This window comes from Mauremys reevesii, linkage group 13 (genome assembly GCF_016161935.1).
Source record: "Mauremys reevesii isolate NIE-2019 linkage group 13, ASM1616193v1, whole genome shotgun sequence".
Lineage (NCBI taxonomy): Eukaryota > Metazoa > Chordata > Testudines > Geoemydidae > Mauremys > Mauremys reevesii.
Genome location: NC_052635.1, coordinates 36,381,617 through 36,396,797, shown reverse-complemented (window position 1 = coordinate 36,396,797; position 15,181 = coordinate 36,381,617). Strand labels below are relative to the sequence as shown.

General features: G+C 43.4%; 1 protein-coding gene across 7 annotated transcripts in view; it reads right to left on the bottom strand.

Annotated features, from left to right (window-relative positions):
* DOK5 (docking protein 5) overlaps window positions 1-15,181 on the bottom strand; it is a 136,906-nt gene that overhangs the window by 95,410 nt on the left and 26,315 nt on the right. For 2 of the 7 annotated variants that reach the window (XR_005587824.1, XR_005587820.1), the window contains exon 1: window positions 2,697-2,808. The exons of 1 other annotated variant lie outside the window; for it this stretch is intronic. Coding sequence is in view for 1 of the 6 variants with exons in the window: in XM_039498418.1 (XP_039354352.1) it covers window positions 4,297-4,317 (21 nt within the window). In the remaining 5 variants the exon portion in view is untranslated. Of the gene's footprint in view, window positions 1-2,696; window positions 2,809-4,296; window positions 4,674-4,823; window positions 4,930-6,705; window positions 6,770-7,207; window positions 7,320-15,181 lie in introns of those variants that run through there. 4 more of the 7 variants (XR_005587823.1, XR_005587822.1, XR_005587821.1 and 1 more) reach the window with 4 other exon arrangements.

Below are 15,181 nucleotides of genomic sequence, written 5' to 3'. Positions count from 1 at the left end.
ATTCAATTGGTTTCACATTCAAGTGAGTAGAAGTGCCCATTTGCTCATTCAGGTCCAGATCACGACTGGTCCAATCTTTTGCTCGGGGTGGAAGGGGATTTGAGACAACCCCCAACTATGCCTACATAGTGCTCTAGCAATGTGGCTGGGGTTGTAAGTGGGAAATGGAGGGGTTGTGCACCAGAACTCTTTCCACTTGAGCAGATGAATGTGGAAGGGGCAGAGTATGGCAGTCTTAGCTCCCACCCTGTTCTTCCAAAATGTCACATGTGGGGAAGTGTAACTTGCATCCAGTAAAGGAATGTGGTAAGTTATTATTCCATAGGAGCAAGGTGGGTTTCAGTGCAGGAATTAGGACTCAGAGACAGTGTCTTTGTAAGGCTTTCTGGGGCACTGCAGCTATTTTCCTCCCCTTAATATTGTCTGACCCCGATGACTCAATCTACTTCTTAGTAACAATTGTGTGTAAAGTGGCTAAACTGTGGCAATTTGCATGTGAAAACGTACATCTAATTTGTCTGAAAACCTGCCCCAGATTCATGAATGTTCTTTGCTACTTTTCAAGGTAAAAGTTGATCTGAAAGCGAACATTGTGGTCAACCGTTAACTCAAAGACAAACTAAACAAAATAAAGGAAATGCAATTACCTGGCCAATACGATGACGTTTCTCTTACTCAAAACAAAGGTACTTAGCTCATGATTTGGGACAGTGAGGCTAATGGGGGGCAGGAGGCGACTGTCCCCCTGAGCTGGCTTTTAGGTGTATGTATGGTACTTTTTCAAATTAACAGGTGTAATTAAAGGGCACACTACCAATGACTCATCTCTCCCCGCACCTCCCACCTCCAGCACTGCTCACAACCTGGCTCCATAAAGGTTTGGGAGCTTGTTAGACGGTATTATTTTTGTCACGCTGTCTGGAGTGGCTCATGACCATGAGTGTCAAACTCAAGGCAGACTGTCAAAAACCAGGGCGTGAACACCAAGCTGGTTGTGTGTTCCATACTTAGATTTCACCAACCAAGTAACAAGCGTGAACACCTCAGGCACTCTAATAGGGAGCCACAGACAGTCCCCTTGGGTTCTCCAATCTATCTTGCCACACAGTCAAGCCTGCTTTTGTGATAGATGGTCCCTTACACCAAAAATATCAATATTCAGTCCCAAAGAACCAGTCATTTACCCAAGGTCAGATCTCAAACCGAAGACAATGCTGAAGCCAATCCTGTAACTAAAGGTTTACTAACTAGGAAAAAAAAGAAATGAGTTATTGGGAAGGCTAAAGCAGTTAAACATATACACACAATCTTAAGTTCAAAAATATAACAGAAGTTTCTATAATAAGCAAGTGTTATGTCCTTTAAGGCTAACGCAAGCCAAGCAGCATTGGGATCACTTGTCCATGTTTAGGAATCCTTGCCCCTCAGAGTCCAGACAGCATAAAGGTAACATTTTCTCCTTATCAGGGATTTTTATTCCCTTCCCCCAGCATTCAAGCTGTGATGGGATGAGGGCTTGTTCATGTACCTTCTGTAGGGATTTGGGGGAAGCAATCAACATAGTCTCCTGTGCACAATGGCTTGTCAGATGTCTATAGACCTTCTGTTGGGGAGAATGCCTCCTGTGGTAAGCTAGCATTGCCCAGCTGGTAATACTTCTCACCTGACTGTAGGGAGTTTACAGTCTTCATAAACATTTTTATAGTTAGAGCAAATATGTAAATGTTACCTTATAACATGGTACACAGCTATAAGTAGGATTAATACATGCAGCATCCTCCAAGCATTCCAAAAGTTTAAATACTAAACACATGCTTATAACTCTAATGTTTATTTCCACAATAGAGATGAAGCGGATTGGTTTCCAGCCATGCATTTGTCGGTGTTCAGTAAGACCCAGGGCCTTGGCATGAGCTTGTGTCACAATTTTATTTAAAATGTGATGAATATTTTCATGATACTAAAGATGACTAAAGTGTATTGCACTCAAAAAGGGTTCAGAAATATGTATGTACCTCAGTAACATAGTGGTAGCAAAAGGCTTAAGGGTTTTAGGAAGACAAATCTCCTTTGGAAAGTCTCCCCTGTATGCACAATATAGGCACACTGTCCTGCACCTAAACTGTCTCAAAGTCAGGACCTACATTTGTTCCTGCTTCCATGATTTTAATTCTGTATTCAGATAAATTAAACTTAGTTCCAACTGCATAGTTCATGCCCTTATCCTTTGGCATGTAGAGGACTGACAAAAATTAGGATACACTGGTGGCTTTAACTGATTACAGCAAAATGTATTGTCACCTTAGAACTGTAGAATCAAATTCTTCCCTCCATTATGCCTCTACAACGCCCCTTCCATTCCCTTCAGTTTAATTTCAAGGGACGTAAGTGTCTGATCCTGCAAGACAATGAACACCTTTAACGCCCATTCATGGCACTAGGACTTTTGCAGGTGCTCAAAACCTCACAGGATTGGACTCTTAAAGGCTAGATCCACAAAGGGATTTAGGCACCAAAGTACCATGTAGGCCTGAAAATCCAAAATTTAGAGCCTCAAAACCCTCACTCAGTTATTACCTGGCCCTGCACGCACCTAAAATTCCACTGGTCTAAATGCCTACGTTTCTACCACAGGGCATGCACAAGCTACCTGGGTCCCCCGCTCTTGCCTAAGCTCCAGTGGGATCCCCACCTACCTTGTCTGTGGTCCCAGTCTGGCAGATGTGCTCAGAGTATGCCTAGTGGATCAGGCCTCACACAAAACAAAGGAAACTTAAAACCTTTAGCCTGATAGTTAGAGCACAAACCCCAGGTGTGGAAGACCCTGATTCACACCCTCACTACCTGATATTGAGTAGGTAAACCTGGGCTCAAATACCATCTCCCAGGAGAGTGCTCTAACCTGGGGGCTTTGGGGTATTCTAGGGTGGGTCTTTTCCCATTAAAGCTGTGTCCCTTTGCAGAGAGCATTTACTAGTCACTCTTTCTTTCACCCAGTGACTATAGCCCAGTGTTTAGCATAGACTGCTGGGATGGAAGAGACTTAAGTTCAAGTCTGTTCCAATGACTACTTAGTTATTTATACAAATGGAACAGCTGCCACAGGAGAGACTGAGAAAGGTCCACCCAGAACTCTCCATTGCTCAGTGGTTAGGCCATTCACCTAAGAGGGGAGAAGACCTGGGTTCAAATGTCTGCTCCAAATCAGGGAGAGTGGGGAACTAAACCTGGGTCTCCCACACCCTGGGTAAGTGTTGTAACCCATGGGCTACTGGATATAGGAGGAGCACCTGCATGTGTGTACCTGCCCAAGAAAGGGCTTGTACTCCTAACTCAGCTGTGAATCCCAAGCAGAGAGAGGTGCCTCCAATTTAGTCTACATCCCTTTGAGGGGTAGGACTTAGGAAATGTTGAAAAGAGGGGCATGGCCTATTGGCAAGTTTAGATGGCTTCCCACTCAGCATGCTGGCTTTTGAGAGTCCCATTCTTAGGGGTCCAGCTCTCCCCAGGCATCGTATAGGGAGCCTGAGCACCTACCTTGGAGCTGTGCATTCCATGAGGTGGCAGAACATCTAAGAGTAAGGCACTGCAACGCTGAGTCCCAGGCTTGCCTACGCTGCAGCACAGTGTGGGCTGTAGACATGCAAACTGCAAGGCGCACCAGTGTTGTGATCAAAACTGCCCCATGTGGATGCTGCTGGCACAAACTATACAAGTATCTAGTTTGCATTAAGATAATCCTAAATCCCCTTTTAGGATCTAGCCCCAAGACTGATTAGTGTACACGGTATCCTATGTGTATGAATTCATGTTTGGTTAATATGCAATAGATGCACAAACAGGGTATAAGTGTTTTGCTGTAAATAGACTGGCCTCTTTGTCTTCTTCCTTCACTCAGCTTGCTTTCAGGGAGCAAGCTGGAATTCTTATGGCACTTGGACAGTTTGGGGGCATGCACTTCATGTCTCAGGCTATGTGCTTTGTCCAATGCACTGTGCTCCTGATAAATATGATTTAACTCCTTATTGATTCATCTTCATTTACTATGCTAGACAAGGAGTTTTTATCCAGTACCGAAAGAAAAGAAGACTGCAGGACTCCCACTATGGAGCTTCTGTTAACTAATCAATGTTATCTTTTGTCTTTATTGAAACCAAGGTTATGGTTATTCAGAGAGCAGCCTTTATGAAACATACCATCTAGCTCACAGATCTTCTTTGAAAACAAAACGCTGGTGAGGTGTTAGAATTAAGATAAATTTAAAAAAAAAAAAAGTACAGTCAGCTTGAATAGTACCTGTTCTTGCTGCAGCAGCATTATCTGGCCTTTGGCACCGTCTGAAGGTTTGAAGCAGAGATGAAAAATTGTCCGGGTGCTCTCGTATTGACATTTAAGCACGTCACAATAGCCTTCTATTTAAAGTCTCAACTCAAACTGTCTGAACTTTAAACATTCATATATTTGAAATAATTCACTTTGGTTGGGCTTTTAAAGAATCTACCGGACCTAGAAACCCGACCCATTGAACTTGCAATGGGATTTGGATGCTGAACTTCATTAAGTTCCTCTAAGTGCAGTAAAAAGGGTTTTCTAATTCCTGGAACTCGGATTCAAAATTGTTGAGCTCTGCCACTGACAGGCTGTGAGCGTGGGCAAGTTACTCAGGGCTATCATGTGGCTCTTAAGCCACAACTTGCATGTAGGGCTGCCAACTTTCTAATCACACGAAACTGAACACCCTTGCCCTGCCCCTTCTCTGAGGCCCCGCCCTACTCACTCCAGCCCCCTCCTTCCATCTCTCACTCTCCCCCACCCTCACTCACTCATTTTCACCAGGCTGGAGAGGGTCCCTTTTCAACCAGGTGTTCCAGTTGCATGGGAGAAGGCAAAGACACTCGAGACAAACAGGAATATTGGAGGATGGGGCAGCTGTGGGAACATATGACAGATGGAGCTTTTTTGACATTCTTTAACATGCCCTAGCCTTCAGGGCCAGCCTTTGGCGAGTCTAGCATTTATTTAGGTTTTTCTGTGGGGAAGTATTAATTTCTCCCCTGAGAATTTCAAGCATACTTTCCTCCTGCCCTCACTCAAGCTTTTCCACAGAAGGTTGCAAAGCCCTGATTCAGCAATGTAGAGCATGGGAGCAGTCCCACCAGTATTAATGGGGCTACTCATGTAATAAAGTTAAGCACATGCTTATGTACTTTGTGGATCCAGTATCTTAATCCTTGAATATCAGTGGAGCCCTTTAAATGGTAAATATGCCGGTTCCATGTCAATAGCAATAGTTAGTGACTGTGTGGCTGAACAAGTGAGGTCTGCTCATACTATTTAGTATGAGCTCCTGTTCTAGATTCTCAGCTCATAGAAGCTGTCATGGTTCCACTGATTTCAAAGGAGCAATGTCAATTTACACTGTTAGAAAGTCTGGCCTACCAAAGCTTCACCAGTAGTCTTGTCCTCTGCCCTACGCATGCTACAAAGTTAAGACATTAGGGGAACAAATCAGGTCTTAATTGAACATGTGTAGCTAGTCATTGGGAGAACTCTAACTGAATCCAGTGGAAGCAGAACTGAATACCTAAAAGGGAGATGGTCTTGACTGAAAGAAAAAACTCTAGCTGCCAGTCATGGCTTAACTTATGGCTGCAAAAGCTCTTATACATTATTAATTTCCACAGCAAAATAAGTGTTGCTATGACATTTAGCAACATTTTACAATCTGAAAGTGCTGCCCTTCCTTCTCAGCCTGTACACGTCCTGACAGTCCATTTCCCTAACATTAAACTTTAATTCAAACATTACTTTTGTTTAAACTTCCCTATATTAAATCAGTGATTCTAATGGGACTTGCTTGAGGTACGAACTTCTTTAAAAGTTCATTATATTTGTGCAATATTTAGTGTAAGCCCCAGAGGCATTCATTGGATTTTTCTCAGTTCATTTCAAATTGCATTAGACATGATTTTTAGTTATGTAAGATGTGCAATGGCATGCATTTATTAGAATTGCCCTTGCAAATTGGCTAACTGCATGTGCAAATGCACCGAATTAACCATATATGTACAATTACCTGTTTTCAAGATTCAGCTGAAAGCTTTACAAGCAAGATTTACAATTTTGAAAAAGCAATGTCTTTTTTGTTTTATTGTATAGAATTCTTCAATTAACAACCTTGATCTATAAGATTTCATTCTATACTAGGAACCCATCTGAATCTAGGATGCACTTTTCAATAGTGATTGATCTTTCCAGACAGCAGTGAATAATCTAATGGAATAAATCAAATAGAATTGGTGTGTTTTAAACAGATTTGGGGGCATTAATTGCAGTGTTGCCAGCTCATGATTTTATTGTGAGCCTTGCAACATGTGATGTTTTTCTTTAAGCCCCAACTCCTGGAGTCATGCAATTACTCAGAATTTCAGCTGTCATTTTGAAAAAAAGAAAGTTTCTAGCCCTCATGGTTGCAGAGAAAAGCTGGAAAGTGTGAACCTGAAAGACTCACAAACCCCAAAGCAAATGAGAAGACATTTATTTTTTTTAAATCTCATGATTTGACTGTGTAAGGCTGACAATACTGTTAACATACTATCACATGTTGCACCATCTTTGTAATTTCTCAGTGGATCAGCTGATGTATGACTGAAGTTTTAATTTAGGCTTATCCATTAGAGGTATGTGTATATCAGTATTACCAACCTCAGTCTCTTCTGGACAAAATTGATTGTCTAATTTGTGGACACTTCCGATTTGCACTGGTTTTCTAGAAAAAAAAGTCATTGCTTTAAACACTCTATGCACTGTAAGGAAGTAGAAAGAGTTAATTTAGTTTATTTAGTGTGCTGGGATTTCTAAGCAGTTCACATTAGCTCCACCAGAGATCAGATAGGGATATTGATCTAGCATAGGGACAAGAACACTGGACTTTGCTGAACATGGGACTTCTGACAATGTAAATCATTGCTATGCACAAAATTCTGTTGATTAGTTACCCTGGGGGAATTTTGCATCACTGCACAAGCACAGAATTCATGTCCCCCGCAGAAAAAAATGAGTTTCTGACAGAAAAGCAAAGGGAAGCTGCAAGAGCAGACATGCACCACTCCCTAGCAGTGCAAGTACATCGTTTCAGGCACCCGGAGCAGCCACCAGAGAGGTCAATCATCGCAGGGCTGGGGACACCCTAGCCAGTATCTCCTACCTTAAGCTGGAATCAGCTGCTAGTCTGGCTGTGCTGGAGGCAGGAGAGGACAGGACTTCCTCTTCCCCTGCAAAGAGTTGCTGGGGCTGTGTCAGACCCACCCCTAAAAACCTCCCCCAGCTGCAGGAAGCTCAGCACCCTCCATGCTTCCTGTCCCCATCGCTCTTTAGCTGTGTGGGGAGCGGTCACCGTACAGGGAGCTGCTCCCCTATTCACCCAACCCCTGTGCATCCAGACCTCCCATACCCAAACATCCCTGCAAAGCCTCACGCGGTACATCTAGAACTCCCCTAGCCATCCATACCCAAACCCCACCCCACTGAACCTCACCCCCTGCACCTAGAACCCCCCTGCACTCACATCCCCTGCCTATGGACCCCCACTCCTGCACCCAGACCACCCACCCACTGAGCTCCCTTCACTCAAACCCTCACCATGATGAGCCCACCCCCTGCACCACCCTGAGCCCCCATATCCAGATCCCCATGCCACTGACCCCCAACTAGCTGCACCCAGACCCCCACCCCAGCAAGTCCCACTCCCACAGCACCCAGGCCCTGCTTCTGAGAACCCCACACCCAGACTCGTCCACTGAGCCCCAACCACTTTTACCTGGAAGCACCTGCAGAGTCCCATTGCCCCAGCACCTGGAACACCCCCCAGCGATCCCCACACACACCTAGACCCCCTACTGAGCTGCCTGCACCCAGATTGTCCCACATAGAATCCTCTCACCCCACATCTGAATCCTCCCACACAGAGCCCCTCCAGTCTTGGATCCTGCCTGGTTAAGCCTGCCTGCCCCACTCCTGGTGCACCTGGCACATAGGGGCAGGGCCCCAGGGTGTTTCTGGGAGAGGCCCATGCCTAGTGCTGTGTCAGAGTTGGGTGCAGCCTCCATGTCCCAGGGTGGGAGGGCTGCAGGGTGATATCCCTCCTTCGTGCAGCCAGTAGCCTGTGCTCCCCACTTTCATGCTGGAGCCTCTGCATTTATTTATTGACAAATAAAACTTGCAGAATTTTAAAATATTGTGCACAGAATTTTTACTTTGGGGCACAGAATGCCCTCAAGAGTCATTAGTTTCAGTCTAAAAACCTCCAGATAAATCCAGAAGCTGTAGCATCTTCTCATTCAACAAGTTTCGGGGTGGGGGTGGGGATGGAGGTGGAAATCAAACAAGAGACTCTGGAGGGAGGCTTATCAACCATCCTTTTAAAGCGGGCAATCAAGGCAGTGGTGTTTACTAACTTGTCATGGCAAAAATTATTCTAATGTGTTCCAGAATACACAGTTTTGTTTAAAAAAAATTGTTGGCAATAAATCCTGTGCATGCTTTGCTGGTTTGTATCCACTTGCATCATGTTCAGTCCAGTCTTCAATGAAACAATAGGCACAAAAAACAGCTACATGCCAAAATGGACACAACCTGGGAATTTGGGACCTAGATTTTTAAAGATATCACCTAGCAGGATTTTTAAAAGCACACGAGATGCCTATCTGTATCTTTAGGCACCTACATACCTTTAAAAATCTGGTCCTTTGTTCCTAGAACACAGCACACTTTAGCTACAGGATAATCTCAGTTCTCAGAAGCAGTACAGATTTTATTCTCTCTGCAGAGAGCCACAAGAGGATAACATACTGTGCTCAGACACACACAGTCACCATTACATTACTCAAGTATCGGGGGTAGCCCTGTTAGTCTGTATCCACAAAAACAACAAGGAGTCCGGTGGCACCTTAAAAACTAACTGTAATTTTCACTCCATGCATTTTTTACCCAGGCAAGCTTATGCCCAACTAAATCTGTTAGTCTTTAAGGTGCCACCAGACTCCTTGTCATTATATTACTGTTATGTTCATAGCATACACAGAGAAAGCAGATATAAACAAATACTCTTGCTGGAGGATTGCAACATTACACAGCTTTATTTCGTAGAATTTAGTGATATACACATAAGAACCCAGAAAGAGAGAAAACAGATTGCTCCCCAAGGCAGTGAGGCACTACTCACCGTGCCTTTATTTAAGCTGTGACTGACTCTGATCATATGCCTTGCCACTGAGCCCCCTATCCTGCAAGCAGGGCCAGGAAACCCTCCCACTTTTATCATGATAGTTTGCAGTTCCAACAGTCCTCAATACACCACTTGGAACCACCCCACTTCAAAATGGGAGTTTGCGAAGTGTGCTAATGAGCTGTTTGTGGACCCCTGCTGAGGTGCACATGGCCAATTAGGGTATGTCTACACAGCCTGGGCAATGAGCCTCTGAGCCAGGGTCAAAGGACTCAGGATTGTGCTACCTCGCTAAAAATAGCTGTGTAGATGTGGCAGCTTGGACTGGAGCTTGGGCTCTGTAGCTGAGGGAGAGGGGTGAGCTTCAGAGCCCAAACCACAACTTAGAAAGCACTATTTTTAGTGTGGTAGTGCAAGCCCCCTGAGCCCGAGTCTGTCAACGCAGCCTCAGAGCTCACAGCTGAGCCACAGGCCACAGAAGCATACCCTTAGGGCACAGTGGGCTAGAGTGAGGCAGGGTCACACCACAAACTAAGTATTCATGTAGATAAACCTAGTTGGATACAGTGAGTGAAAAACTCTGTTCTGTTGGTGGGATTTAAGGAAGTGAAATGTATTTACTTAAATAGTATTTGTCCAGGACACAAGAATTAATACCCTGTTCTTCAGAGTAGTGTCAAGAGATCGTTAATGACACAAGGCGTTATGGACAACCCAAGTTTTTTCTGTCACATGGAAAGTGACACCTTGAGCAGTAAAATCTTTCAGATGTCATTTCTTCAAACACTGACCAGGACAAAAAAGAGTACAGCTGAGTGAGTCAGTTCACATACAAAAGCAAGCCTTCCAGGACTGAGTTTTCTATGAACCCCACAACTATTAAAGCAAATGGAAAAACCTGGTGGGTTGCTTTTATTGATGAAAGGGGCTCATTGAAACTGACAATGTTTACAACTACATTTTGAAGAATTTTTTTTTTTTAGCATCAGCTGAAAATTTTGATTTTCAGGTTTTGGGGGTTTTTTTACAACGTCAAAAAATTTGGCTGAAAATTTCAAAAACTTCCTTTATTGGAATTTTTCTGCAGAAAAAAAAATAATTTGACTGACTCTGAGCAGTTCATTTCTGCAGTGTATTTGCTACACCCATTTTGTTTTAGCCATAGCCTATATTGGAGCTGAACATTCCTGCTCAGATATATACAAGGAGCTCTTTGTATTTGAACAGAGGTTCATATTTTGTACAGACCAAAAGAGCCTCTCTATCGAGCAACCCTCTCCATTCTTCATCATTAAAGAGAAGTTGGAAGCGCATTCTGTGTCAGATGCTGAACCACTTATGCCATCTGGGAGTCTCAGAACATTTGAGATTACCAAGGATCCTACATCTTTTCTGGAAGAGGGGAAGGCAGCTTCAGATTCCTTGGGCCAGACAGAGACTTATGGGTGCAGTGAGCATTGCTATTCAGAAGACATTCCTATCTTAGGCAAACACCTGACTCTCTGTCTTTTAAAGAGAGTCTACAGGAGGCCTGTGTTTAGATCTACTCTCCTTGAGCAAAGTCAGTCTATTTTCCATTATTTTAAAGGCAAAATTACCACTATCCTCTAATGAATAAAAACAAACAAAATCAAGTAGGGCACATCTCCAGCTTCTTGTAATTTTGAATGGAAAATATTTTCAGATGCTTGCTGAAGCTTAAACCAATGAAGTAATTAAGAGAAACTTAATGAACTGGTGTGCTAATGAGAGTCTGTGGCAACAGAAAATCAAACAGCTATTGTGTAAAGACACATTGCATTACTGATTCCTAATTGACACTTTGCTAGCAGAAAGTATAAATATGTCCTCCGCCTAGTTTTGTGTTTTATTTCATTTCTGGGATTATAACCCATTTAGGGGTATGTCTGCCCTAGAAAGATCAATCTGTGGTAGAGCAATTGGGCATTCTAACCAACTGAGTGCCTCCATTCTATCCTTGAATCAGTACACGATTCAGGTGGGGAGGCTGTCAGCAGTAGACGGAGTCTGTGTTGCTCAGGATGAGTAGAGCTGCAGCAGCACTCCCCACAACTGCTAAGTCCCCACCCCTGCTAAATTTGGAGGGACCAGGGAGGGTGAGGGGAAAAGCTAAGGAAATGTCAGGAGTGTAATTACCAGCTCCAGTCCTCCACTATAGCCAAGCAGGACTTGCAGGCAGTAAACCGATCAGTTATTCCATTCTATTTTCTTGCTGGAAAATGTCCAACATCTTTCTGCCAAGTGTAATCACCCTAACACATTTATTGTTCTTTGTATTGCAGTAGCACCTAGGTGCTCCAGTCATTTACCAGGACCCCATCGTGTTCAGCACTGTAGAAACAGAACAAAAAGGTGGTCCCTGCGCCAAAGAGCTTGTGCTCCTCTTTCGTTTTTGTCTGGGGTCATGCTGGAAAATCAGGGCTGCAGCAAATGGAATTTGTAGCTGTACAGCAACAAGCTTGAAAACAAGTTCATAGTGGTCCAGACTGTGAAAAGCAGAGGGGAAAAAAAGATGTACCGGGGGTGGGGGGAGGGGAGAAGGGTGCACTGCAGCACAGAATGGTACCCTAGCAGTAATTCTTCATGGTTGAGACATGCACATTTCATGCCTCAGAGCATACTTGATTACAAGAAGCGGCTTGGAAGAACGAGTTGATGTGAGAAGTGCATGAGGTCAGACAAAAGAGCACAGGATAGTTTAACACTGGCTGTGTAAGGTATGTGTGCAGAAATATGGGGAAATAGATAGGGAAATTATGGTTAAGTCACTTATCCAATGTGACTGAATACAGATAATAGCACAGTTCTGCAAGGCAGTATTGTTGAGTTATCAAGGAGAAGAACTGACTTCTATCTCCAGTTCTGCCACTGACATGCTTGGTGACCTTGGGCAAATCAGCTAGGTAAACTGAGGCACCAAAATGTTATCTGTAAAATGAGAGTAATGCACATTTTACACTGGGTAGTGCAGCTTATTTAATTAATATTTGATAGTGCACATTGGCTTGAGTTTTCACTTTTGTGCTCAAGATCTCAGCTGAGGACCAAATGCGGTCATCCTACAAACCTCTATACAGCTTTGAAATCACAGTTTGTTATTCCATAACTAGTGGAAGAGTTTTGTAAAAGGAAATATTCGGGCCTCATGCAAAGCACACTGGAAGTCAGTGGAAAGACTCTAGTGGGCACTGGATCTGCAAACTAGTCTATAAAGGGAAAGAGCTACTTTTGTGTACTTGTAGCTTAGTCAAAACAGGGTTGAATCAGTTTTTTCATGTGAGAATAAACAAAACCCCAATGATTTAAATTCAAAGTCTACAAGATTTTCCCTTGAATTATAGATGAAGGAGGGGTATACTGTCAAGATCAAATAAGATAAGAGAATTTTAAATATGGGGAGAAATGTCAAGATGAGCATTTCAAAGATGGGCTTGCTATGTTTGGTAAGCGAATATTTGCATTTTCCTTAATGGAAGATCAGAGCTCAACATTTTAACCCATGATTCTCTGGATTAAACAGAAGTTAACATACACACATATGCATCAGGAACACAAACAGGGCCCATCAGCCAGACTCCTTTCCTGCCTTCATTCTTTTCAAGCATTGAGAAAATACTGACATCAATGAACAAAACAAATCTCTTCATTTTGTGCCGGCTTTTCATCTATAACTTCAAAGACAACATTTCTTTGACCATGTTGTGAATATGATTATGTTTGTGCCTATCTGAAAATCAAAAGGTGCTACCAAGTCATCTGACTTATCAAAAACATTACAAGGTAAACCACCTCCTTCCCATTCCATTTTTATTCAACATTTTGTATTAGAACCATAGGATGCCACTGGGAGGATGGATGATATCCAATGGGATGATTTAACTCTGAAAGCTAAATTTTCCTATAGAGGTATAAAAATGGTGCTATTAGGGCAGACTGTCACAAAATGATTAATACTGCAAGGTGGCTATCATTTCTTTTAGTCTTCATAGCAGGATAGCCCATTAATCTGCAATCTGTACAGCCACAGCAAGTGTCATTTGCTTCTATGTTTATCCGGAGGGACCAAGATGTCTTCTTCATAGGGAAATTGATATTGAATATGCTTTGGGCTTAGTTTCTAACTAATCAAAAGAGTGGTTACCTAAAGGCAAGTTTCCATGTGTGGGTCAGGAGAAGGGAATGGGGTAGGAAGGAGGGGAAAGGGTCTGTTAATGAGTTATCTGTGTGGTATGTGCTGTTTGACTAATGTCAAGGGTCCTGTGCTTAAAAATACTCATTAAAATTTCCCCTGGAGTTATGATTTATATGGCTGGTTCATTTATTTGTCTATTCTATCTGAGGGTTTTATACAGCCACTCATCTGAGCACTTTCCGTGTAAAATCAATAGCAGAGTCCCTGGAAAGCTGAAATCGGCACTTTTTGAAAATCAGTGCCTCAAATTGGGCAACTGAAAAACTGAGGCACCCCAAAACAATGTCACTGGTCACTTGAAAGTATAGACCCATGTATTGAAGATGGCTCAGGGCCATGGCTTCCTCCTACATATGCCCAGGGGATGCACGCTCACATACCTTGGAAGACTATTCCACATGCAGGCAAAGCTCATTTCATGAGATTAATTTAAGATTACTTACATCCCCCTGCATTTTTTCCTCTCAAGATTCCTTTAGCATATATTTTAATATGCATGTAGCAATACTGATTGCTTAGTATCTCACTCCCCCTCTTCCCAACCACATGTGTACTGTTAAGGTTCTTGGAGATTTTTGTAGTGATCTGACTTGTATTATTTTGAACCCATGATGCAACGCTAAACTCTCAGCACTAGGCTGTGCCTAGCCCTAAGCACAGACATATAGATGGAAGTGTGAGGAGAGGAGCACAGAGCTATTTTAATGCCCCTGTACTGTGGCCAAATACAATCTCCCAGTGAGTTGTCCGTGTATAAAGACTAGAGGACTCTGGCCAAGAGTGACACTAGAAACCCCACGGGAACAAGAAAGGCAAAGGTGGGGTTATGCCCAGCTCCTCGTTTTAGGCTGGTCAGCAGGGTAGGGCTGGAAAGGAGATGGGAGTGCTTGCTGCACCTTGTGAAAGAGCATCAGAAGCCACCACTAGATATACTCCACAGGTGAGCCCACAACCCATGCACTCTCCCTCTGGAGCATTGCTCTTGAGGGGTGATCAGCATGTAACCCAACCCCCCCAACCCAGGCAGCAGCTTCATGCCACACCACAGGCTAACATGTAGGAGCTCCAAAGGAGAAGTAATAAATGACCACTAACAATCACACTGCTTGGAATGTCAGAGAATGGTAAGATGTTATAATTAACAGGTTCTTCCCCGTACCCTGTGAATATGTGAGCAGCTTGGGAGCAGAGATGACTGGATAGACAGGAGAAGACTCATTCTGATCATTTTAAAAAAAGTGAAGTTTCTCTAAATTGCCAAGTGGGACTAGTCAGGGTATTAGAGCATTTCTGTGAAGTGTTATCCAGTAACTGCAGTTCCTGTGTAGTGTGTCTGGCTGGAGAGTTGTGTAAGGAGCCAGGCTATGGGTCCTTATGAGCTAGGTCGTATTGGCATAGTTGTTTTGGAATTTGGCTCAAGCCAATGAGGGCAAACAATTCAAGTTTGGTGACATTTTCATTTACTTAGTTCTAGGGGCAGCTGGAAAAGAAGAGACATGGCCGCTCAATTCCATTTCAGGGTTTGCCTTGTTCACATTTTCCTTTTGATAGCAACAACAGCCGTTTGGTCCACAGCCGGCTTCCTTTGCACAAAGCCCAAAAATCAGCTGGGCTGCCAGAGTTGTGATGGCCTTCAAGCTATGGATTAAGTGCATTCTAAGTCAGCAGAATTGGGAAAGGTGAACCATGGGCATGGTCATTGAGTTGTCTAGTAAAAATCCATGCTGGCTAGGGAGTGAAGC